At 36.4% G+C, this 24,842-nt stretch overlaps 1 protein-coding gene across 6 annotated transcripts in view; it reads left to right on the top strand.

The window, feature by feature from the left end:
• The window catches only part of LYST (lysosomal trafficking regulator), an 87,283-nt gene extending 64,374 nt beyond the window's left edge, over positions 1-22,909 (top strand). For all 6 annotated transcript variants that reach the window (XM_032682406.1, XM_032682408.1, XM_032682405.1 and 3 more), the window contains 22 exons: positions 1,112-1,288; positions 1,764-1,840; positions 3,009-3,197; positions 3,890-4,035; positions 4,110-4,206; positions 4,831-4,892; positions 5,249-5,304; positions 6,289-6,441; positions 6,782-7,026; positions 7,745-7,811; positions 8,435-8,591; positions 8,986-9,126; positions 9,521-9,738; positions 11,092-11,322; positions 12,004-12,193; positions 13,065-13,201; positions 13,937-14,035; positions 17,459-17,598; positions 17,866-17,963; positions 18,980-19,136; positions 19,347-19,418; positions 20,762-22,909. In XM_032682406.1, the coding sequence (XP_032538297.1) occupies positions 1,112-1,288; positions 1,764-1,840; positions 3,009-3,197; positions 3,890-4,035; positions 4,110-4,206; positions 4,831-4,892; positions 5,249-5,304; positions 6,289-6,441; positions 6,782-7,026; positions 7,745-7,811; positions 8,435-8,591; positions 8,986-9,126; positions 9,521-9,738; positions 11,092-11,322; positions 12,004-12,193; positions 13,065-13,201; positions 13,937-14,035; positions 17,459-17,598; positions 17,866-17,963; positions 18,980-19,136; positions 19,347-19,418; positions 20,762-20,900 (3,048 nt within the window). In that variant the 3' untranslated portion in view covers positions 20,901-22,909. The remainder of the gene's footprint in view (positions 1-1,111; positions 1,289-1,763; positions 1,841-3,008; positions 3,198-3,889; positions 4,036-4,109; positions 4,207-4,830; positions 4,893-5,248; positions 5,305-6,288; positions 6,442-6,781; positions 7,027-7,744; positions 7,812-8,434; positions 8,592-8,985; positions 9,127-9,520; positions 9,739-11,091; positions 11,323-12,003; positions 12,194-13,064; positions 13,202-13,936; positions 14,036-17,458; positions 17,599-17,865; positions 17,964-18,979; positions 19,137-19,346; positions 19,419-20,761) is intronic.
• The last annotated feature ends 1,933 nt before the right edge of the window (positions 22,910-24,842 follow it).

Below are 24,842 nucleotides of genomic sequence, written 5' to 3' on the forward strand. Positions count from 1 at the left end.
AGATAGGATTAAGTCTGTGTATGTTGACTCTGTAGTTGACACTGCATCTCCTGTGCAGTGCAGAAACAAAGGTGGTACTAGTTTTAACTAGTTTTAACGTGAAGGATTTTACTGAGGAAGCTAGAAGTTAAGGTGCTACCCTAAAAAAGCAGATTAAGGAAGGAATTACTCTTGCCTTGGAACTCCTTAACTGCAGACTTCCTGATACTTGTAAAAATTGATTGCAACTAGATTTTCCAAAGCAGTCAGTCCTCAAACAAAGCAGTACTCTATCTTTTCTTACTTAGCATTTATTCTGAAAGTGGAATTGTATATTCCTTGTTCTTATGTCAAATAGCTGAATAGCCTGTCCGTATCAAAAACAAAACTTTTTTGACTGTACTCTGTCAGTGCAAGCTTGAAAGAATGCATTTCTTAGAGCCATGGTCAGAAATTGAGTATGAATGTTGCTATTTGAGACCTTCAGGACTGCAAGAATGAAATAAATTATTTAATATATGCCACAGGTTGAGTCCCTGTATACTAAGGAGAGAAAGTATTTATTGGATTAGCCTATGGCACTTACATCTTTCTGATCACATATACATTATTCAAATAAATTAACAGTTTCATCAGGAAGAAAAGAGCTGATGTACTAGCAGGGACTTCTGTGGAGGAGTGTCTTGTTGAGTGCATTTATGACCTGTGTCTGTTTAACTTCATTATCTGTCAGCTCTAATTTGATTAATCAAATGAAGTGTAGCATTCTTGGCAGGCAAAAGTAGAAGTCTCTGGCACATATTTCCTGAAGTATACGCAAGGCTGCAGGAGCTGAGTACTGGGAAAAGAAACTTAGCTTTCCTGCAAGCCATTTGAAAAGTGACAAGATGCTGGGGCAAGTTTTATCATGTGAAGATTAAATTCAGCATGTTTTTCTAGTTTTATAAAAGTTTGTCTCTAACCATTAAAGCAGCCATTTTCTTTGAATTAGAGAATAATTAGTAGAAGAAATCTGTGCAGTCTGACTACAGAAGGGAATAAAAGTGGAAGAAAAAAAACTGCTCAGTGTTGCATTGTGAAAATGAGTGACCATACATCTATATTCCCCTCTTCCCTTCTTTTCATCTTCTAGCATGGGCCTAAATTAGTGCTCTATTTATATGAGTTAATGCACAATCACAGCGATGGAATGACCAAAGAACAACAAAGAGCAGTGGTAGACTTCATGAATACATTGAAAAGTTGTGGCTATAAATGCATTCCCCTGAGCCCACGACCAAAACCAGATTTATTAAAAGCTTTGAAAGAGGTTTGTGAATAAAAATTTTGCTTTAAAAAATGGATATATTTAAGACAATTGTCTGTTATATGGGGTCAGAGTTTACCTGCAGACTGATTTTCTTTGGTGCATGGCTTATGCTTTTGGGAATTCTCTTTGGGTTCTAAATATTTCTATCACATATACTCAACACTTCACAGTAAGCTCACAAGCTTCTTGATTAAACATATTACTTAACCCAGGTAAAGATGGGAGTTCATAATAAACTACTAGTATCTCTCATTGTCAAGACTTTTTATGATTTCTTGCAAAAAGAAAAATTATATTTAGATATAATAAAATGGCAGTAACTGAAATGAAGCTTTGCTTGTTTTAAATGCTGTGAAGATATCAGCTGAACAGTTTTGTCAGTCTTCCTTTTTTTGAATTGGCATATCCTTTAGTCTCTCCTTCCTTGTTTCATCCATCTGAAAACAAGAAAGTAATGTATGAAACTTCCATTCAGGATCAGAAGAAATATGAGATGGAAGAAGGTGTAAACAAAGCTGCTTGGGAGAAGACAATGGCTAATAATCAGCAGAAGTAAGTACCTCCTTAAAGGGGCTGCAAAAACTTCCTCAGATGTTCTCTGTTCGACACTTCCCATTGCAAAGTTGCCTGTATGATTATTATAGATGGTTTTTTCAAATTAGCAACAACACTGGCTTTCAGAGTTTTAATTTTACTGTTATATATAGGTATATACATTTTCATAGAATCATAGAATCAGCCGAGTTGGAAGGGACCTCTGAGATCAAGTCCAACCCTTGATCCAACACCACCATGGTTGCTAGACCATGACACTAAGTGCCACATCCAGTCTCATCTTAAAAACCTCCAGTGACAGAGAATCCACCACTTCCCTGGGCAGCCCATTCCAGTGCCTGATTACCCCCTCTGTAAAGAATTCCTTCCTAATATCTAACCTAAACCTCCCCTGGCACAGCTTAAGATAGGTTGTATAATAAATGGTATTGTGTGAACCTCAGAATACCAAATTGGTTTGTTTCAGCTTTGGCATTTCACCCTTAATTTTATGGCTGTTGTATCTGTCCAATCACCTCTGCTGTTACCATAGTCTGTGCAATTAAATGTCCCTACAACTGATCCCAATCTTCAGTGAATAAAATATTATATTCAGCAGACTATTTGAATATTTTTGTGAGCTAAGTAGACTGCTGCTACTTGGTGTAATGTAAATTTCAGTATCTTGTGGTAGATCTAAGAGTTCTTTCTATTAATTTACATTTCAGGCTATGCCATAAAAATCAGATTTGAGATGCACACACAATGTGCTTTAATGTAGGTAACTGTAGTCGCTGTAAAGGTCAGCTCAGTCAAGTCCATGCAGACAAGTGTTAAGACTTCATGTCAAATGACTGGGGAGATTTAATCAGTGGTAAATTACTGTCCTTACTCCAGATTTTTACTGTAATGAGTATACATGAATTAGCAAAGCATGCTAATATATAGTCATTGATCTTCTGACTGGCTTGTCTTGTTTTAGGCCACAAGTAAGAGGTTTTTTGATGGCTAAGAAGCAGAAAGTGTTCATGCATCTCATTACATAGGCTAAGTTGCTCTGCCTCTGATGTAATAAGAACTATGGATAATAACTGCCAAGCTGATTGTATTTCATAAGGCATTTTAGTGTTTTGCCTTGCTTTTTCAGTGTGTTTATTTCACATTTTAAAATACAACTGTTCCTCAGTCTCTTTCAACGTCTAGATACAAAATCTAAAGACATTTCTAAAATAGCTGGAGACATCACACAAGCTGTGTCTCTGTCACAAGGAATGGAAAGGAAGAAAGTAATCCAGCACATCAGGGGGATGTATAAGGCAGAGCTAAGTGCCAGCAGACATTGGCAGGAACTTGTTCAGCAGCTTACCCATGATCGGTAAGTTTCTTCATCTCAGTGAAAAAGAAAGAGAGACTCAATGCCTGACAAGTGCTTCTCATTCTACTTAAAGGCATGTGAAATGGAGTGATATTAAAATTAGAATTACTTTTGCTAATTATCTGACAGTTAAAAACTTGTAAAATACTTGATTTTATGGTGAGCAGCTGAGTAGCCAAGTAGTATTTCTATGCCATTTAGACAGGCTGTTTTGTCAGATATATTTTGCTGTGTCTGATGCAATGAAGTGTCCTAAAGTTTTCATATCTTGCATTACGTAGATGGAGTAGAAAAATAGTTTTTTGCTAATGTTCTTCACACTAGCATCTAGATACTCTTGTTCTATGTGGATTAGTGAAAAAAGATGCTAAGTTTTAACAAAAAACCAAACTATGGTATTTTCATCATTGCAGAACTAATATTATGTCATGTTTATAGTGTTGGATGCATTGTATTGCTGTTTTTGTCAGAATTTATAGCTTCAAGAACAGACTTACAGTAGTAGCTTGTAAGAAGTCAGTCAGTGGAAATAGCTCGTGAAAATAAACTAAATTGAGTCTTTTGATACTTTTTCCGGAAATAATTGCCCAGTGTACTACTGTGCAACTTCTGCCTTTCTACTAGTTAAAGAACAGAATGAATAAGCATGTATACTGCCTCTGCTGTCAAACTCTTAACACTTTTTTTCACAGAGCACTCTGGTATGACCCAGTCTATTACCCAACTTCTTGGCAACTGGATCCAACAGAAGGCCCAAACAGAGAGAGGCGCCGCTTGCAGAGGTGCTACCTAACTATTCCAAACAAGTACCTTCTCCCAGACAGGCAGAAACAGGAAGGTAATTATAACACCTTCTAGGAGCATATCTGAATTGTAATGACTTTTAGTGCCTAATTTGTGATTTCTTTATAGGTGTGATAAAAACTCCATTGTCTTACCTATTTGAAGACAAAACACATTCTTCTCACTCCTCTACTGTAAAGGACAAAGCTGCAAGTGAGCATATAAGGTAAGGTTTGGATAACACTTACCTCCTTTTCCTGCCTTCTGCCAATCCAATGTAATAGTTGTCACTTTTTTTGTCTAAATAATTATTAAAAAAAAACTAGGTGAGAAATGAGATGTCAAAAATAGTAGGCTTTCTGCTATACTAAAAAGCAAAAGACTAGAGCTACCAAATGCCAACTAGTGTGATATGCAGATGGTCCTTTTGTGAGATAACCTGGTGGCATATCTTAATTTATTTGTCGCTTAGTAGCACTGCCTGCCTTCTGTATCTAAGATCTGGTAGGTCTTTCCATTAGTGTTCAAAAGCAAATTGTGTTTTCATCCTGTCTTGCTTTTACCATTGTGTTACTCAGCTCTGCAGTTGTGTCAATTTGCCACCTGTTACAGGCACAACTACAGCCTAAAAGAACTGCAGAGAGCACACAAAGAAATAAGGCCAAATTCACTAATGTCCAAGTCCAGAAAGCTGAAGTTCTGTTTTCTTTCCCTCTTTGGGATTTGAACCATTAGAGTCATGGTGTTGAACAGTTTTTCTTCAGCTGCAGCCTTTGAGGCTTGTTAGTTTTAGGTGTGTGGTGAAAGGTGCATAAATCCCTAAGCAATAATGTACTTTGAAATATTTCAGAGTTAATCGAAGATGTATAAGCGTAGCACCTTCTAGAGAGACCGCTGGTGAACTGTTGTTAGGTAAGTAGAATTTTCAGTCTTCATAAATACATTTTTGATGTAAGATTCTGTTGTATATATAAAGCTGGCTAATATTTTTAAGTAAATGAGTTGTTGCCTGACTTCTTACAGATTACATACTTTACAGATCAATTTTGCTTTTCTACTCTACTGTTTGCATGAGTGCTGTTTGGACTGCTGTTAATTTTTAAGATTGCAGGCCACTTGCTGAAAGACAATTATATTTCTGTCAAGTACTGTCTTGCCCAGGTACTATTCTTAGTATTCTTAACTGCTGGATACTGTTTATATAACCCTAAGATGCATTACACTAATAGTAATATCATGTACCTTTGTGCAACTATTTTTTGCTACAGGAAAATGTGGCATGTATTTTGTTGAAGATAATGCTTCAGACACAATTGAAAATTCGGTAAGTGTTAGAGCCCGTTGTCCAGCTTTAGTTTTTCCAAACTAGAACCAGAGTGGCTTTTGTCTACTGCCACTGAGATTTCTGGAGTACTAGAGTTAGAGATCTCTGGACAAACCAAACTGATTAGTTTGGTTTCAGTGTTGCTTCTTTTCCCCTGGCTGGAATCAGTAGTGATAGAGGAAAACAGGAAAGATGTGGGCCTGGATCTAGGAGGGAATGATGAAGGGGTGATGTGAGGAGGCTTCTGCTCCTTACAGTCCATTGCTCTGAGTTCATCAGCATAAGTGCACAGAGTTTGCTTTGATCTGCACCTGAGGTAACTTGCCTTAGTGGAAACTGGAGCACTAGGAAGTGCTTCACAGCATCTGATCCTTTAATGTTATGCTTTATAGGATGTTCTAGCTTCTCCTTTAATCTGTACAAGAGTATTGTTTCATGGAGGAAACTGGAGCTGACCTAATCCTTCTGATATACAAAGACTTGTATATTTAAATTACTTGTACCTCCAACAGATATTGAAAAATAATTGAGATACAGGACATGCTACTGAAAGCTTTAATCTGTTTTTACAGACCTCCTCCTTGCATCTCCTAAACACACAGGTCCTGTGGTTTAAGAAGCTACCAGCTGTTTTGCTGCTTTGTCTTTCACAGAACTGTCAGAATTGGGATTCATGATAAAGCTATGCTTGCTCTGGCTGTCTAATATCTTAGCTTAAGTGCCAGTAAAAATATGGCATTGCTTGCTAGTGTTAGATAGGGAACTGGAACAGCTGAGGAGCATGCATGATGTTCTGCCCACTGCCTTGAGGAGAGTGGAGGATGAGGAAAGTAGATGAGCAAAATCACAACATTGTCTTAAAGCATCGCAGAAAAATTACAGTTTGCTTTATGATCTGCTGTATGGTTATAGACTGACTGCATTGAAGGGTTTCTTGTTAGGAAAATCTGCTATTTAAAATTTTTTTAATTGCAAATTCTACAGAGTTTTCATGGAGAAACTGAACCAGCATCATTTTCTTGGACGTATGAGGAAATTAAGGAAGTTCATAAGCGCTGGTGGCAGTTAAGAGATAACGCTGTGGAAATATTTCTTACAAATGGCAGAACTTTACTTTTGGCTTTTGATAATACAAAGGTAATGTGGCACCAATTGCATAGTAATATATCAAAGGGTTTTACTGTGTCTTTGAAACATATATATTCATGCATTAGTTTTTAAGGAGACCTGTTGCATGGTCTAACTAAATTCTGCATAATACCTTTGGAAGGACTTGGCTCAGCTAGACTTCTAGACAATCACAGGCATGTTGTAACCCATCTCTGGTATATTAAGACATTAAAGAATCTTAGTAATACTAAACATTATTCCATTACAACAGATATGAGTGAATCTGTAAAATCAGGGAAACTGATGAAATCTTGGTAATTTGAGGCTTTTTAAATTGTATGATTAAATTGATGGTATTTTCTTCTAGGTCCGTGATGATGTGTACCACAACATCTTAACTAACAATTTGCCTAACCTTTTGGAATATGGAAACATTACTGCTTTGACCCACCTGTGGTGCACAGGACAGATTACTAACTTTGAATATCTGACTCATTTAAACAAACATGCGGGCCGTTCCTTCAATGATCTCATGCAATATCCAGTATTTCCTTTTATACTTTCTGACTACACCAATGAAACACTGGACCTAAATGATCCATCAGTATATAGGTAATGTGAAATGTTTGGAATTGTTTATTTCCAAATACTTGAACTGATCATCCTGTATAGCTTTTTAACTTCATTGTACTAAACTGCACACATACATCAGTGGAACTATTCAGGGACAAGCCTCATCCATAACAACTTGGGCTTTTTACAATAAGTGGCTGTTTCACCTTGGATATTGAAATAAAATGGGTGTCTAGATTCAAATGCAATGTATTGGACTTACACTGTCTTAATAGGATATGTATAGTCCACAGATTTAAATAAAGGCTGTATGTTTTAATTCATATGATTTAAGACTTCCAGGCCAATTAGCAAAAACTAAATAGAAAAGGAAATAATCTTGTAAATTACTTGGCCAGGTACTTTTGATTACAAAATCATAGTCTTCATTGTGAATGGATCCGAACGAATTGTCCCACCCTAATAAATTTCTGTTAAGTTGATTAACATTTGTGTGCACTAAGTCTTTGTCTTTATAGAATGCTTCTGGGTTGACAGAGGCACTTGGCATTTTCTTGCCTATTAGTGTGCTGTGGATCAGAGTTTGTCTTTAGCACTAAATAAAAGTGGCTTTTTTATTTTCTGTACTGTCTTGGAAAGTGTTATTAAGTTTCCTAATCCTTTTCATGATATTAAAGGTGTTGATAATGCACTATTAAATGGTGTGAATCGATATTGTTATAAAAATTACAAGATATCAGTACTACTTCTGTTGCAGAAATCTGGTCAAACCAATAGCTGTGCAGTCTAAAGAAAAAGAGGATCGTTATGTGGATACTTACAAGGTAATTTGGATAACTTTTGCTCTTGCCTTTGTCCTGCATATGGTGGCTTTAGTTTTTTTAACCTATATTGATGGCGGGAAAAAAACCCCTACAAATCTAGGATTTCATGTCTACAGAATTCTTATTTCCAGTATATTTTCCAGGAAGCATTTCCTGGAAATTGTTTTATAACATGCTTGGAAGTTGTGTTTGCTCCTGTAACTGCAATCATTAATGAATTTAGTCTTTCCATGTGATACTGCTGAGGAATTTAATACCTTACACATATGACTATGCATATATTTAAAGATCCCTAAAGATCAGGAGGATAACTTGCTGCTGTTTATTTGAAATTACCTCACTGGAGCTTGTAGCTATTTGTTCTGTTTGATAACAGAAAAGCTGTTTTCCCTCCAGTACTGTTATTTTAACATGCCCTAGTATGATTGTAGTGCTTTTTGATTTTTTTTTTCTCTCTTTAGAATGTTTTAAAGGCTGTAGAAAAAAGCAACATACTGAGGAATGAAAACATCTGCAGCTGGACTTTCAAATTTATGTCTGTCACCACAGTCTAGTGTATTATTTGCAAATACTGTTTTTTCCATTTAGTATTGATTTTTTTCTTTTCTCTACTGTTTTTCTAGTACTTGGAAGAAGAATACCGTAAAGGAGCACGAGAAGATGATCCAATGCCCCCTGTACAACCATATCACTACGGATCTCATTATTCCAACAGCGGAACTGTGCTTCATTTCCTAGTTAGGCTGCCACCTTTTACTAAAATGTTTTTAGCTTATCAAGGTAAGGTTATGTTTGCTTGCACTTGCCTTTCACATCTGGGCCTTGTTCCAATGACCCAGGAATACTATACGTTACCCTATTCAGCATAGTTTTTCAATTCCAAATAACTGCATTTTATAAAATTAAATCTGATATGCTTTAACAGTAGACCCATTCTTGAAATTATCAAGCTAGACCATAAAGCTGTACATCTTACATTTATACCTTAGTTTCTGTAACATAAAAAGCTGACCTATATTTGACTTGCAGTCCATGTGTAACACATAGTAATTGAGATAAAAGAATTCTAAATGTTCTCAGCTAACTGGAGAGCAGTTAACTACTTGAAGTTGCAGATAAGCAACTGTTAGTGTCCAGCATCGATGTAACAAATTCGGTTTGGATTTCTTTACAGATCAAAGTTTTGACATCCCAGACAGAACTTTTCACTCTACAAATACAACCTGGCGACTCTCTTCGTATGAATCAATGACTGATGTGAAGGAGCTTATACCAGAATTTTTCTACCTTCCCGACTTTCTAGTTAATAGAGAAGGTATACTAAAAGGACAACAAAAGTGTATACTCAAAACAGTTGTATAATTGAGCCTATGGGTTGAAACTGAGAACATTTATATCCCTTGGTTGAATATGCTAAACAGTAGATGTATGGGAGAAATTTGTGGATATGCTAAAAAAGCTGTTATGTAGGACTTAAGCTAAGTTTTTCCATAATTATGTCAGCGGGGCCAGGGAGTTTCCTATTTTCTGATTTTTCCATTTAAATGAGTATGTACAGCTTGAATGTGTTTTGGAGAGACTTCTTAATGATGCTGCTTCGTTGATCAGCAATCATTGTGCTTAATGGTTTACTTTCATAGAACCCTATAAAAACCTTTCTGAAGTTACTGTCACCTAAAGTGTTGGAATATTCATTCCCCTCTTTCTAGGTTTTGATTTTGGAGTACGTCAAAATGGTGACAGAGTTAACCATGTCAATCTTCCACCCTGGGCTCGTAATGATCCTCGTCTATTCATCTTGATTCATCGTCAGGCTTTGGAGTCTGACCATGTTTCCCAGACAATCTGTCACTGGATTGACTTGGTGTTTGGTTATAAGCAAAAAGGCAAGGCCTCTGTTCAGGCTATTAATGTCTTTCATCCTGCAGTAAGTATTTAAGCTGTGTGTTTGTTCATTGCCCTTAGTAAGTTAATGGCAGAAAGTTCAGTCTGACTTGCTTGGAAAACATGCAACATGAAGCAAGATCCCTCTCTCATGAAATGTTGAAGAATAAGAAAAGGCTTTAACTGTTTCAATGTGAAATATAGATCCCAGGGAGTGTTGTGAGACTTGGTGAATTTGTGTTCCTCTCTCTTGCCTTGAGCTTGGCATGGGGAGTGATCGGGTCTGGGGTTTAGACTTTCTGGATAGTTGTTTGCAGTGTCTTGCAGTGGTATACAGGTGCTACTGTGTTTGTGTGTATCTGCTTCCATCTCATTCGAAAGCTTTTCATTTAGACAGATGGTGCTGCAGCTTTTGATATGATTAAAATAGTTCCCTTTGTCCTGAGCTCATTATTTGTGTTCTCTCCTTCATATACACCTTGTGTTCATATACACCTCTGTCCCTCTTATGAGCCCTTTTCCCTACAGTAAACTCAATTTCAAATAAGTCTTCATTTAAAGATTTTCAGAATTTCACTACTTAATTGTAACATGGATATCTTGAATTATATTTAGCTTTAATCCTTACTATCACAAGGTTAGCTCAGCCAGGTAGTCCTTGTTTTAAATGCATTCAAATGTGTTCCGTGTTTCTAGTGTTTGTTCTGTATTTGAAAAAGCTAATAAAACAGTAGTGGGGGCTTTTTCAAGTAACCATTCAAATGCTTTGCTTCCTTTTTTCCTCTTTTTGTGCTTAAGTGTTGACTTAGTTAGTACCATAAATTTCAAATATTAAGTTTGTGTGTTCATTGTTTTTTAAAATAAAAAGTCAAGGCTTTTGTCAGCATGACTGAGGAAGAGTGTGTGGTACACAACTAGAGAGGCATAAAAAAAAAGTAGAAGAAGGAAATGATTTCCACTCTCTTGAAATTTGAGGTTTCTTTTATACTCTCTATCCCAAAACAGAGCTTTATTTTTTATATACTCTTTAAAAAGAGGTACAGAAAACACTCTTCCAATTTTTTATTTTTCAACAGGAACCTGTCTGGTTTTGCACAGATTCATAAAGGTGTCAAAAAAATGCTTCAACAGAAATTAGTCATGGCATATATGTAGGAGCAGCTCACATGATAAATCTTGAAGTGATAGTTAGTTATTTCCAGTAAAGATGCTGTGATGAGGTTACTGTTTTCAGTGGCTCTTTAGTCAGCACAGCCATTGTGGGATGGCTTCTGGTCCAAGTCTTAAACAACTGAAGTCTGCCTCTGAATTTGTGTGTGTGTTGCAAAATCTTTCCCAAAGATAAACCTGACAAGCTTATTCTTACCCTTCCCCTTTTTTGTTTCCCCCTCTCTAGACTTATTTTGGGATGGATGTTTCTGCTGTTGAAGATCCTGTTCAGAGGAGAGCCCTTGAAACAATGATAAAAACATATGGGCAAACACCTCGTCAGCTGTTCCATGCAGCACATGTTAGTAGACCTGGATCCAGACTTATCATGGAAGGAGAACTTCCTGCTGCCATGGGATTACTAGTGCAATTTGCTTTCAGAGAAACCAGAGAACACACTAAAGAAATAATCTATCCAGTATGTAATTTTGATTTGCAAGATAGTTTAATATTCATATGCTGTAATTGTTGTACCCTCGATTTACAGTTTCCTTCCTAAAACTACATCTTGTTACCTATACTGTACTGTAAAAAAAATACACAAAATTAATAAGAGATTAGTAAATGAAAATTATTTTCATGCATTTGTGATGTATTTTGTGTCAAAGATCTGAGTTTATTTTGGTTATGGAAAAAAGGTGTTGGAAAGCATTTCACTTAACCAGTTTTATACTTTCAATGATGAATCCTGGAATCTGTATGCAGACCTATAGTAGGCAAACACATACTGTGCTTTCTGCCATCCTCTGCTTTTTAATGCCTATAGGGCAATTAAACTTTCTTTGCTTCAAACACTTTTTTCCCTAAAGTCCATGAGAAGCTGAATCCTTGCGTTTAGAGAAATCTGTATTTTTCACTACCTGAAATACAAGGTTGCTATCTCTGCCCTTACAGAAGTAGCAGTACTCCCTTAAAGTAGAGAGTTTGGGTGATGGTACTGCAGTGCTTTGAACTTGACTTTCTAGTATTTTTAGAATACTTCGGCTGTTCTTACCATACGATTGCTTATGGGAAAGTGATATAAATCATTCTTCAGTACTAATGAAATAATATTTTTCTGAAAATTCTTTAATTTGAACCTTATCTGTGCTTGTTTTAGAGTCCATTACCATGGATAAAAGGCTTAAAGTGGGGAGAATATGTTGGTTCCCCAAGTGCTCCAGACCCAGTTGTCTGCTTTAGCCAACCACATGGAGAAAGGTTTGGCTCTCTCCAGGCTTTACCAACTAAAGCTATCTGTGGTTTGTCCAGCAAGTTTTGCCTGTTGATGATATATAGCAAGGAACAAGGTACGAATTTGTGTTTATTCTCTATATGCACAATACACACAAAATGAGTAATTAAAAAAAATTAAATCTAATGCTACTATTGCTTTCCAGCAAACTTCTTGAATTTAGTTGCTTGTGCCAAAGATTAATTTATAAATCCATTAACAGTTTCCGTGTGTGTGGTGTCTTTCCTGGAGAGTGTATTTTACTTGTAATTTTCAATACTACAGTAGAGGCATTCTATAATTAAGTTAATATTTTCCATTAACGTGACTGAAGCATGAGGATTTAACTTTAGAACTTGCCAGCAGATTGAGTCCAAGAACTGAAAAACAGATGAAAAACCACATGTGGCAACAGGAAGGAAAATTTAAGGCATGTTTTTTTGAGGCAGAGAATGAGGAAAGTTATCAGTGAAAAAGCAGAGGTGAAGGATGATCTGCTTTCAGACAAACTTCTCAGAGGGATTCCTATCTCATAACCTCTTTTGTATTTATGGTAATGTGTACTAGTGAAGGTTTTTTAAAAACAGTTGGCTTCACATTTAGTCAACAAAAGTAAGTAACATTCTCCTTGAAGTTATGAGCAATAATTTCTCTAACCTTTTACCCTTTTCTCCACTCTCAAGATATGCAGCACTTCAAAAAAGCATTGTCCAGGTTGCAAACTGTCTTTGGAGAAGACTGAATGTTTATAGAGTCTCTGAAAAGTCTATTTGTTTATCATACATTACAGATTACATAGCCTAAGAGAAAGTATCTTATTTTGAAACTTTGAGGGTTTTTTGTATTCTAGCTCGAGATAAAATGTGAATCTGAGATTTTTATTGTTGACTATTAAAGTGGTCAAGTCTGGTTGCATATATGACACAATATTATATGTCTTCCTTTAGGTGTGAGAAGCATGCACAGTACTGATATTCAGTGGTCAGCTATCCTGAGTTGGGGGTATGCTGATAATATTTTACGACTGAAAAGCAAGCAAAGTGAACCTCCAGTAAATTTTATACAGAGTTCACAACTCCATCAGGTAAAAAAAAAAAATCAGTCTCTTAGTCTTTGATTTAACGTTGGTGGTTTTAAGTGGTGGCTTGACTTGGCAGTAGGTCGTCTTCCTTTTGTTTTTCTTGGAGATGACCATCCAAACACAACTGTCTTTAATCTTTTTGATTTCCTTTGGAATGTGTTCCTCATGGCTCCACTGTATCTTGTTCCTGGGTGTTTTCCTGTACTAGGTAAAGATTCCTTTTGAGTGCATTTGATTTTTGTAGCTTTTCCTTCCTATGGAATATTGCTGTGGATTTTAAAAAGTTGTGTGCTAGGAAAAACTAATACAGAAGAAAATCAGAGATGCCTCATGTTAGAAGCAGAACTCCTCTATAGTTTAGGATTCATCTGAAAAAGATTATGCAATGTTCCCTAACAATCTTTTAAATAAACTCCGTCACACTTGAGTGATTGGTGAGATTCCACTGAAACGTTTTTGGCTGACGTGGCTGTAGATCTAGAAGTCTGCACTAGTTCACTGCTCACTAGTGGTGAATTCCAGGCTAAATAAGATTTCTCTCTTTGGTTTCTAAAGTAATAACAAATATAACCTAGAGCAGCTATATTTTAACTCTTGGATTTCTTTAACTTAGGTATTTTACATGGCTTTTCTTAGGATAACCAATAATCAGTTTGACCAAATGCTATGGCATAATGAAAACAGCAGTTAGAATAGTTTCTGTTCTAACTTTTCCTGGCTTTGTTTTGTATTTCCAAGGTAACAAGTTGTGCTTGGGTGCCAGACAGTTGTCAGCTGTTCACAGGTAGTAAGTCTGGTGTCATCACAGCGTATATGAACAGATTCACTAGCAGTACGGTAAGTTGCATTGCATAAAATTTATATTAAAGGATTTAGGTGTGTTTGCTATTAGTCTTTTTTTAAATAGGAAAAGTGAGAAAAGGGGCCTGGCTAATATTCTGGACAATTGCTAAAAAAAATTGCTTTCTTTGTATGTACTTTTGAAGGATCCTCTTTGATATCTCAGCATATTTGTGTGCTTTTTTTAAGCTCTTGTTCACATACTGCTAGCCTCATCATCAGCTCTCATCATCTGAGTGAATAACTGGTTACGTACACAGCTCTGACTATATTCATTTTAGGGCTTGAAAATGAAGCTCTCTGGCACAATAAAGCTCCCTGCATTAAGGAGTAATTTTTTCTGTGAAGGAGACAGAGCCTTTTCATGCCTTAACTGAAACTTTGGAATGCAATTCCCCAAAGTAAATAACAATTCAAATGCAGAAGGCATTTATACTACAGAGAGCCAGGATGAAACCTCAGACACTGTTTATATTAACCACCAAACCTCTTTACTTTGTCATATTCTCCAAGGGGAAAAGCTGTGAGGAGGGAAGGCAGAACGTATCTTGCATTACTTAATGTGTTAGTGGAAAATACTGAGACTACTAGAAATTCCCTTGATATTGTTTGCTAATAAGCATGATATGAAAGCATAAATAGGACTCAATCATCTGATTTTTGACTGAGTTTCTAAGCTTCTATCTGTCTTTCTTTAGTAGTAACTTCTATTCTTCACAGTTTTAACAGAGAGTATACAACTTTCCTAACTCATTTTAGGTGTATCTGCAGGATTACCCATAGCAACAAATGAACTAAGCTGATTTCTCAAATTTAGCTTGATACAGATATTGGCAAATTTACCACATTTGTGGTATTGTACTCCTTGGTGCTCTTGAATTACTGCATTAGCATGAGCTGGAGAGAACATTGGTATGATCTGCTATACCCAGTTTTCTCTTTTCACTAGTGGCAAACGGCAGATGCTTAGATGCTTAGAAGAGCACAAACACAGGAATTTATTTCTTTTCCTTGGTTTTCCTCCAGTTTCTGGTGATCTGTCACTCAGATTTCTTGAGTTCAGCAGCGCTTAGAGTATAAAAAATGAAGTAGAGCTTGAAGACACCTTAGCTGCTCACAAGAATAGTTAGCTTGTAAATTACCTGTACTGAGACTTTCAATTCCAGCTAAAATTTTTAAAAATACAAATGCAATTTACTTGCCTTCTGCAAAGCTGAAAAGGAACTCCAGTTAATGGGGTTACGATTCTTCAGTTCCTTCTATTTCCTAAAAACAACTGACTTTTGTTCAGCCGTACAGATGTTATTGTCTTTGAGACCATCTTTGCTGAATTTCTCAGCACTGACAGTTTTACATGCCCCAGGCAGACTGACCTTGTGCCAATTTTGTAGGAATCAGTTGAGCCAGTTACCCCAGTCAGGGCTGCAGGGAATGCAAATGTGCTTCCTAGCATCTGCTCTGTATCCATCTGTCAGCTGATCAGTGGTGAACTGAACAGTCTGTTATAAAGCAGTACTTGAAATGTGACTATTTTGCCCTGTTTCACATTTGTATAAATGCAATGCATAGGCATAAAGCAGATACTATGTTGTTAATTGGATATGGGAATTCAAAGGCATGCAGTCAGAATTCAAAAATGGCTCCACAGTATGGTTCACGTGCTCTGTTTTTCCTGGCCTTTATGATGGTCAAAAACCAATGGGGTACTGCTTTGAAACTGTGATCCCTGTTGGCAATGTCATACCTTCAAGAAAACCTTGGTCACAGGTTTCTGGTTGTACATATTACTCCAGCCTGCACTTGCTGACTGTTAGGGTTGTCTTGCAAACAGAAAGAGCACTTTCATGATCTGTTTGAGTAAAACTGGTAAGGAATCATTTAAATTTTCCACTCAAGTGCTGCAGGCTGTTGGTTGCACATTTAGGGCAACCAACAGAAAGAACTGCTATTTAAAGGTAGGTATATATGTGCATGCTTTCCCACATCTAGATACTGTTTCAGGGGTTGTCATCTAAAAGCAGGTGGTAAGTAAAAACGGGACATTGCTTCAGGCATGAGATAACTATTTCATAACTTTTTAGAACTTTAAACCAATTGTATTAAGTTGTATTAAAATTCCAGCTTATCTCATTGCAAAGAAGATCAATAAACTATTGTTATTAGTACTGAAGAGAGAAGCTGCTAAAGGTGAAGGCTGCTTTTGGTTCAAGTGTTGAAAGGCAGATCAAGAGCATCTCTTAAAGGACATGGGAGGAGGATAGTAGAAGGGTTATCAAAATCAGTTCTTCATAAAATCACAAGTCTTATTTGTTGCTGTTATGAAAAATTTTGGTATAATTTTTTTTCTCTAAACTTAACAAGGATTTAAGAAGGATTTTTATATGTGAGGTGCCACACTGTTCTGAGAATGACAGCTGGGTACTTTCATAAATGTCTTACTTAGATGCTCAGTAACAAGAGCAAACTAGCAGGTCTTCCTGTAGTCAAAATTTATTACTTTTTGCAGTGTTACATAGATTATATTGTCTCTGTTAGTGCAGAAAGACATGCAGATTTTCTACAACCTGTGAGTTGAGCATATGTATATTTTTCTCTCCTGTTTCAACTTTCAAGTTTTTTTTTGTAGAACTGCTGTATGCATCCTGTACCCTCATACAAAAATGCAGATGATGTGCTCTGACACGAAAAAAACAAGCAGAAAAATGTTCTGTTCTTTTACAAAGATTATTCTAATCCCTGTACAGCAAGTTGTCTTAAATAAAGCATTAGTATTCTGATTAAGCAGCTCCTTCAACTTAGCCAGTTTTCAGGAAGTCTGAATCATTTAAAATTATGTAAGTCAAATAAGAAGTGTTGTTTGGTGTTAAATTTTGCTGCTTTGATTTTTATTAAAGTGCTAACACTTTCTAGATTTACACTTGACTTCCTGCATGTTTTTCCAACTTCTTGTCACTGAAGAACTTGGCACCAATTTGAGAAGTTCCTACTAATTTACTGTATGGAGAATGACAACTTCTGAGCTAGGTTTTCCTTTACATTTCTAAGTGTTTCCATAGATGCTAAAATACTGAGAACTGTTGTTTCACTGTTGTGTGGAAATAGCAGTCTTGCAGAAAACAAATCAGCCAATTTCAAGGTGTGTAATAGAGACAGAAGTACTGTAGTCTTCATTTCATTGGATCACATCAAAATGTTTGCTTAGACTACAGCACTCGAAGCAAAAAGTTGAACATTAATGATATCTGTCTTACCGTATTGTAAGGCATTAAACATAATAAAGCATTAACATCAGTTGCTAAACTGATGATATCTACTTTTTGAAATCCAAGAATTAAACTTGTCCCTAGGCTTATCTTTTTCAGAAAGAGACATTAATTTTCTTTTTCATGAGAATTCCTGTTTTGTCTTGCTGTTTTTCAGCCTTCAGAGATAGAAATGGAGTCGCAAGTCCATCTGTATGGACACACAGCAGAAATAACAAGCTTGTTTGTGTGCAAACCATACAGTATAATGATAAGTGTCAGCAAAGATGGAACCTGCATAATATGGGATTTGAACAGGTACTAGTATATATGTAACTCTTTCCACTAGCTTTCTTATAAGTACTGGCTTTCCAACTTTTGGATATCTTTGCCCTTTTAAAGCTAATTGAATTTGTTCTGTGAAGTCAAACCCTTACTGTTTTTTCCCATGGAGGGCTGAAATTCTACAGTGAATATGAAAAATACCAGAATTGAAATTAATATAGCTTTTTTTAATATTTTCCTCTAAGAACCTCTTTTGTGTGTGAGTCTGAACTTTAGGCTTGTTCCCTTTGTTTTCTTCAGGCTGTGCTATGTCCAGAGTCTGGCTGGACACAAGAGTCCTGTGACTGCAGTTTCAGCTAGTGAAACAACTGGTGATATTGCAACAGTTTGTGATTCAGGTATATTTGTCAGTCAAGAAAGCTGTTTTGACTTACAAACCAAATAAACCATGACACTTTTGTTATTAAATTAGCTACTGAGCATGTATTAATCATGGATGCATTGGGTCAAATAGAAGCAATGTTTTGCTTTTTTTACTTAGTAACATAGAAATTGCTTCACAAATGATTAGGCAGGAGTTTGAGTACAATGCAGAGATACAAAGGCTAGTTAATAGCTTGATCTCTTCATAGGAGACTTGAAATTTCAACAGATTCCTGGGCGACCCACATTCTGTGAAGCTGACTGCTTTCATTTTAACAGAGGTTTGTTGTCAAAGGAACTGGTCTTCAGTGGAGTACAGTGTATTACAGATCACAGGCAAAGGGTATTAAAGGACAAGGGGAAATGATTCTGACGTTTTCAGAAATGTAATATTTAGGTTTTTAAACTTACATGGAGACTATGAACTCCATTTCTGTAGCTTACAAACCATTTTTTTTCTGCAAAAGATTATGTTCTTTAATTAGTAAGGGACATGAATTTCAATTCCTTTTAAGACAAAACAGTAATTGGGTTAGTAGTTCTTTGACAGAATCAAATAATGGCAGATAACCAGGTAAGAGAACTGTGCTTGCTACTTTTTAAGTATTTTGCTTAAAATGCAAGCCAAGGTACAAGAAACAGATGCTTAATGTCACTAGTATGAATTCCATCTTAGTGCCTTCCCTATTAGTACATGAAAATTGGTCATTTACAAAGTAAATTCACATAGCATTTTGTAAGTAAAATGTTCCATAAGTATGATGTGATGTCTTCTAAATTATTGCAGTGGCTGGTAATTTGTGTGTTCCCTGTCACAGAAAGAGGGATGAAGTAATAGTTTGCTGTAGCACACATCATTCAGTCCTTTAACTTTATGATCTTTCAAGAAGTTAAATTCTTTGCAGCAGAACATTTAAGTATTATAGGCTTATCTGTGGTCTAGACTTATTTTTTTTTTTTTTTAATACTCCCATGCTATGTTCTGTTGCAGTTGGAGGAGGTAGTGATTTGAGACTTTGGACAGTTAATGGTGATCTTGTTGGACACGTGCACTGCAGGGAAAGTATTTGCTCTGTTGCTTTCTCTAACCAGCCTGAAGGTGTGTCTGTCAACGTGATTGCAGGGGGCCTTGAAAATGGAGTTGTAAGGTAAGTATTAGAAATGTTTATTTATTAAAATGCTCTGTAACTTAGGCTTACAGTTTGAGAGCATATAGCCAAACATCATGCTGATATTTGGCTTTAAAGAAGATGGACAAGCTGTTACTCAGCTTGCAATCTTGTTAGTTGCTAAATAGGTTATGTTTATCACTGAGATATTTGTAAAATTAAGTGTGAAGAAAAATGACTTTCTTTCAGACTGTGGAGTACGTGGGACTTGAAGCCAGTACGAGAAATAACATTTTCGAAGTCAGCCAAACCTATTGTAAGGTAAAAAGATCTTAAGCATATAATAAACAGATTTTTTTTTTTTCCTGGGGGGAAAAAAAACCAAAACCACAACAAAATAGTCTTGAATGTTGAACATGAATTTGATGTGCAAACAGGAGGTAAACACCCATGTCTAAAAAGAGCAATGTAAACCTACTAATTATTCATGAAAGCAAAATGAGCACAACTGTACTGTATTTGTAATGACAGTAATAACTAGGTTCTGCTGCTGGCAGATGGAAATTAGCAGGATTCCCTTGAGAACTGAACAATAGCTACTCTTCTTATTCTTAAATTTAATATTTTTCCCCAGAATCTGTGTTAAAATGAGATGATCTTAACTTTGCTGGACTTAAATAAACAGAATGTTACTTCCTCAGAATTAAATGAAAACACTGCATTTTCCCTCACCATTTTTTTCTGAAGCTGGAGGGAAATGGTGGAGAAAGGGGTAAACTCAGAGGAGCCTGGAAGCTGCCATTTTGGAGTGCTCGTGTAGTTCATATTCTGAGTCCCCTTGGTTTATATAAGCAGAATTATTCTCATGCCAAAGTGTTTTCAGAACACAGTGAAAGGATTGAATCTTTGATATCCCCAGTGGTACAGTAGTCTGCACGAGGTTTTAGAGTCATGGCAGAATTTTATCATCTTAATGCTAGTGCAGTAACAAATCACTATGAAAAAATGTGGTTTGACCCTTGCTGAAATATTTAAAATCTAAACTACCATTTTTTTTAGAAATGAAAAAGATTGTCTGATAGCAGTTTTTGTCTTTGTTGCCTTCCTTAAGAAGCATAATTCACAAAGCTTGTTGATAATGAATTAGTAGCTATTGAATAATTTAAAGTTCCCTGCTTAAGTGCGGGATGAATGCTGACCTTCATGCCCTCTAACATTATCCATGGCATGACTGAAGGGCTTTACTAGCCCTGTCATAGCTCAAGAAATGCTTATCTGAACAAAAGTCCAGTACTGTGCTATGAAATCTGATTGATTTAGTTTCTGCAATTGTCAGCAAGCAAGTTCAGAGGGCCCTGAGCTCTGTTGCTGAAAAGCCTTCCTTTCAGAAGTAGAAGGGGTACAGCCCAGGGAGAGTTGGATGCTCCTACTGATCCTGCCCTTTTCTTTGACACTGCAAAGAAGTGCACAGTAAGCTGTGGGGAATGTTGAAGTGCTGGCCAAAGCTGTAGTTCAGCCTGTTTAGTTACAAAAATGAGTAAGCAGGTATCGGTCTCCCTGGACAGTTGATCTTTGTTAGCTTAACCCTCATGGGTTTTTAATGTCTTCTAGCATTTTAAATAGCCACATTTGATATAAAAGTAGGCTATCTTCTTGTTTTTCAGCCTTACGTTTTCCTGCGATGGCCATCACTTGTTCACAGCCAATACTGATGGAAATGTCATAGCCTGGTGTCGCAAGGACCAGCAGCGCTTGAAGCTCCCCATGTTCTATTCATTCCTTAGCAGCTACGCGGCTGGGTGATGACTACTTTTGCTGCTAACTTATGTCTCTGATGCACTTTAAATCCAAAATAGATTATAGAATCTCTTATTTAACTGGACTTTGGAGTACTTTGAATGTCTCTAGAATAACTGAACAGATTTTTTTTTTTTTAAGAACAGTCTAAGGTGGCTGTAAAATTGCATATGTGCATGCACAAACTTGAAGCATATTCAGGTCAGCAGGAAGCTCTGATCATATTCTCCAATACCAGCAAAATGACTCAAAAATGCTCTAACATACAAGTCAAAATGCTGCAATGTAAAAACACAGCAGTATTTTTTAAATCGCTTCTTGGACAGAAGCGATTTAAAAAAATCAATTACGCTTATTCCCTCTCTTAGGCTGTAAAATATCAGCAGCATCAAGTTCTGTAAATATCTATTCAAATGTCAGCATGTGTATATCTGATTAGTTGAGCATCGTATGGTTAGCTCTGGAATAAGCAATCCAAAACTTAAAAATCAAAGACCACTTAAAATTGCTTTTTTTGAGAAGCAAAGAACTTAGTAGGTGCTTTTTGCACCATCTTATGGTATTGTAATGCTAAAAATTGAATTTCTGTTATCTCTATATTTGTAACTTTTGACATCTTCTCTGTTAATGTAATAGTCTTTGCAACAGACAAAAATAAAATATTTGTCTTAGTGACGGGTCAACAGCTCATAGCATCATGAAACAATTGTTAGATCACAATGCAGAGTTAACTCCCTAACTTTGTAATAGTTAGCTATTGCAATTATATGGCAGAATATCTATTATGAACACACACAGCTTATCTTCCAGAGCTCTATAAAGAGGTGTTAAAGGCACAGATGTTCTTCTGTTCTAGTGTCATTGAGATTCAATACACTGCAAAATGTTTGAATCTAACTGCTTGAATGATCAATGTTCATAGGCATCAGATGACTTGGAAAGGTTTACACAGATACACTGTGCAAATTTCTTATTTATTCCTAGGTGCTATTTTTTGGGGGGGGGGGGGGGGGAATAAGCCTCCATTGTAAAAGGCTTAACAAATTTAAATTCTTAGGCCAGATGAAAAATTAGTGTTTCAGGCGATGGATTTGAAGACCTCTAAACCTGACACCATGAATGAGTGCCTACTAGTCATGCAAATGGTAAAACAAGAATGGTACGCAAGTCTGATGTAGTTACATTTTTCTTTTAAATTGCTTTGCTTTTTCATCCCTGACGTGTTCTGCAATTTCCATACAGTCAAACTGCTGTACCTTCTCATGTTTAAAGTTCATCTCCTTTTAAAGTTCATCTCTTTTCAAAACACTGTATGTGAAATTGTCAAGTTGTGACAAAGGTCACACACACAAAAAATCTTCATGCTTTTGAATATTCCAGTCAGTCTTCTGAAATTCTTGCAACTTCCTGGCTGAAGAACTTCGCAAAATAGAAACACTTAAGAAAAGTGTTCTCATAGTTCATGACATAAAGTCTCCTCTTTGGTTCAGTTAAGCAAGTGGCTACATACTGTATGAATTGACTTTCAAACTGTGTATGTTGTAGCAGCCTTGTATGGGATGGCTTTAGTCATGTTTTCTCTGTCTAAATGTAATGTAAGGTCCTAATACAGACCGAAGAGCTGAAAGCTTCCTGGCTCATGTTGAAGTGATGTGCTTTGTTTAAGATAAAAAAGACAAACATTGTGGTTTTGGGGTGCTTTTGTGCTCCCTGGTTTGGGGTGTTGCTCACAAAGGCTTATTTTTTATAAAGTAGAATTCCACTTGTTACAAACCAATATGCAAAATTGCTGGCCTTGTAAAGAGTGCAATATTATATATTTTTATGTAAAAGTAAAAAATGATTTTTTTGAAGCAAGGAATATTTATTCAGCTTAACATTCTGGAACTATTAAAATAACATTGCAATAGTGTCTGTGCATGATGTACTGAAATTTCCTGTAAATGTCACATTCCACGTTGTCTTTGTATATACACTGTCACATTGTCGGGTAATAAACAGATCTTTATACCAAATAATTTTGAGATTATTAGAAACATGTTCTGGCTTAGCTGCACCTTTCTCTTTTAGAGATCTTTCACACCTTTGTCCAGATCAATTTCTGTGATTCTCAGAAATTCTTTCTTATTTTAAAATTCATGAGGTGGGGAAGTTCTATTTATGGACTATGTCATGTGCTTGTCGAACTGAAGGTGGTGAGTGTAAGACGGGAAGTGGGAAACTCTAGGCGTATCACTTTGCACACATGTGCATTTGTCCTTCCTTCCCATAGGATGCATGACTACAATTTGGATGAAGTGATGTCTCTCAAAGCAGAGACATTCCCCTTCCTTCCTGCTGCCTCGTCCCTGAAAACCTGTCTGAACTGAAAAGGCAGAAAAGGAATTCTCTCTGGCTTCTCTGAGAGATGGGCAGAAAGCGGGAGCCTGGGATGTCTGTTAGGCATCTGATAGGATGCAAGGCTCTCTCTGTTGGAAGCCAGGGTTTGGGGAGAGGTTCATGTGGCAAGGCCTGTCTACCTGATACCACTTGCAGGATTCTGTGGTAAACCCAGACCTTTATGTTCTGATTGTGGAGAGACCTGGTGAGAAAGGGAAGGGGAGGCAAGAGTCAGATTGTTACTCGTGGTGGAGAGAGGGAGTCTCTAAACCATTACTGAAAAAGGGAACCCTGATCTTGCATTTAGAGATGTTTAGTCAAACCCATGACAACGAATAGGAGAAACAAAAAAAAAAAAATCAGTAGAGAACTGATATCTGTGAAGTGAATTAAATGAGACAATTTTCTGCTGGAAAAAGTTTCTGTGAGAAATTAAAAATACCTTTCAACTTTTACTCTGAAACATCAACTTTAAAGATCATTTTTACATTTAAACTACATTGATCTTTGAAGAAAGAGTTGAAAGAGTTTCTTATACTGAGCAAGAGTCTTCTCCCTCCCTCCTTCCAGGATTTCTTGACTACACTTGCAGGATTTACTATGCATTTTGCAGAGATAATTTTAGAGAGCAGTGGGGGAATTATCACCTAGCTTGCTACTAACAAACTTTTAGTTTACCTTTTAGTTTCTTCACACTTTCTTTTGTTTAAAGCTGTATTGGGTTATTTTTTTTTTTTCTCCCTTGAATATGGAAACAGAAATCACACTATGCTGCTACTCTATCACAAAAACAAACAACAAAGCCAAAAAAAACCTAAAAAAACCCCCCCAAAACCAATTACTACTTAAAATTTCTGCTTGCCTTAAAAAATATCCACTGGAATACTAGGTAAGTCTCCATACACACAGACAGTACTATTTCTTTTGCTACTGTAGTAAGTTACAAACTACTGACAAATGACCTCTGTGTAGAGATTTATTTGCCATTACTGCTCTGGAATGGGGTCAGAAAGCCACTGATTTTGCATCTGGATCCCTGTAATAGGCTGTGTTGTGCATTTCACAATTTTGAACAAGGATTAAAAATTAAATGTGACTGCTCCAATTAGACTTCTAAGCTATTCTAGACTACACGGCAGAAAGTAGCTGAGTAAAAACAGGAGTTTGCTCACTGTTTCCAGCTTTGAGCTAGCATTCCCAGAAAAAAAAAATTAAATCTTGATTCTCTAATGCAAATTACTGAAGCCCATATAATCTTCATTAGGGGCTAGTTCATATAAATTCAAGGAATAGAAGTTTATGTTAGCTGTATGGATATTGCCTTCAGAACCTATGGGCCAACTCTGATAGGAGACTCCTGGTTGTGGTGAAAGGTAAGAGTTTGCAGATTAAAAGAAAGCATGTCTCTGTAATTATGAAAATACATTTTAAAACAGCCATTCCCCACCCTCATATTTTAGCTTTAATAATAAAATTGTTAGAATCCAGAGGTAAAAATTTTGTGTAAATGAGTGACAACTGTCTGATTGCTAGAACGGTTGAGCCTGTGCTCTTTGTCCAACAGCTCAT

This window comes from Chiroxiphia lanceolata, chromosome 3, assembly GCF_009829145.1.
Source record: "Chiroxiphia lanceolata isolate bChiLan1 chromosome 3, bChiLan1.pri, whole genome shotgun sequence".
Classification (NCBI taxonomy): Eukaryota; Metazoa; Chordata; class Aves; order Passeriformes; family Pipridae; genus Chiroxiphia; species Chiroxiphia lanceolata.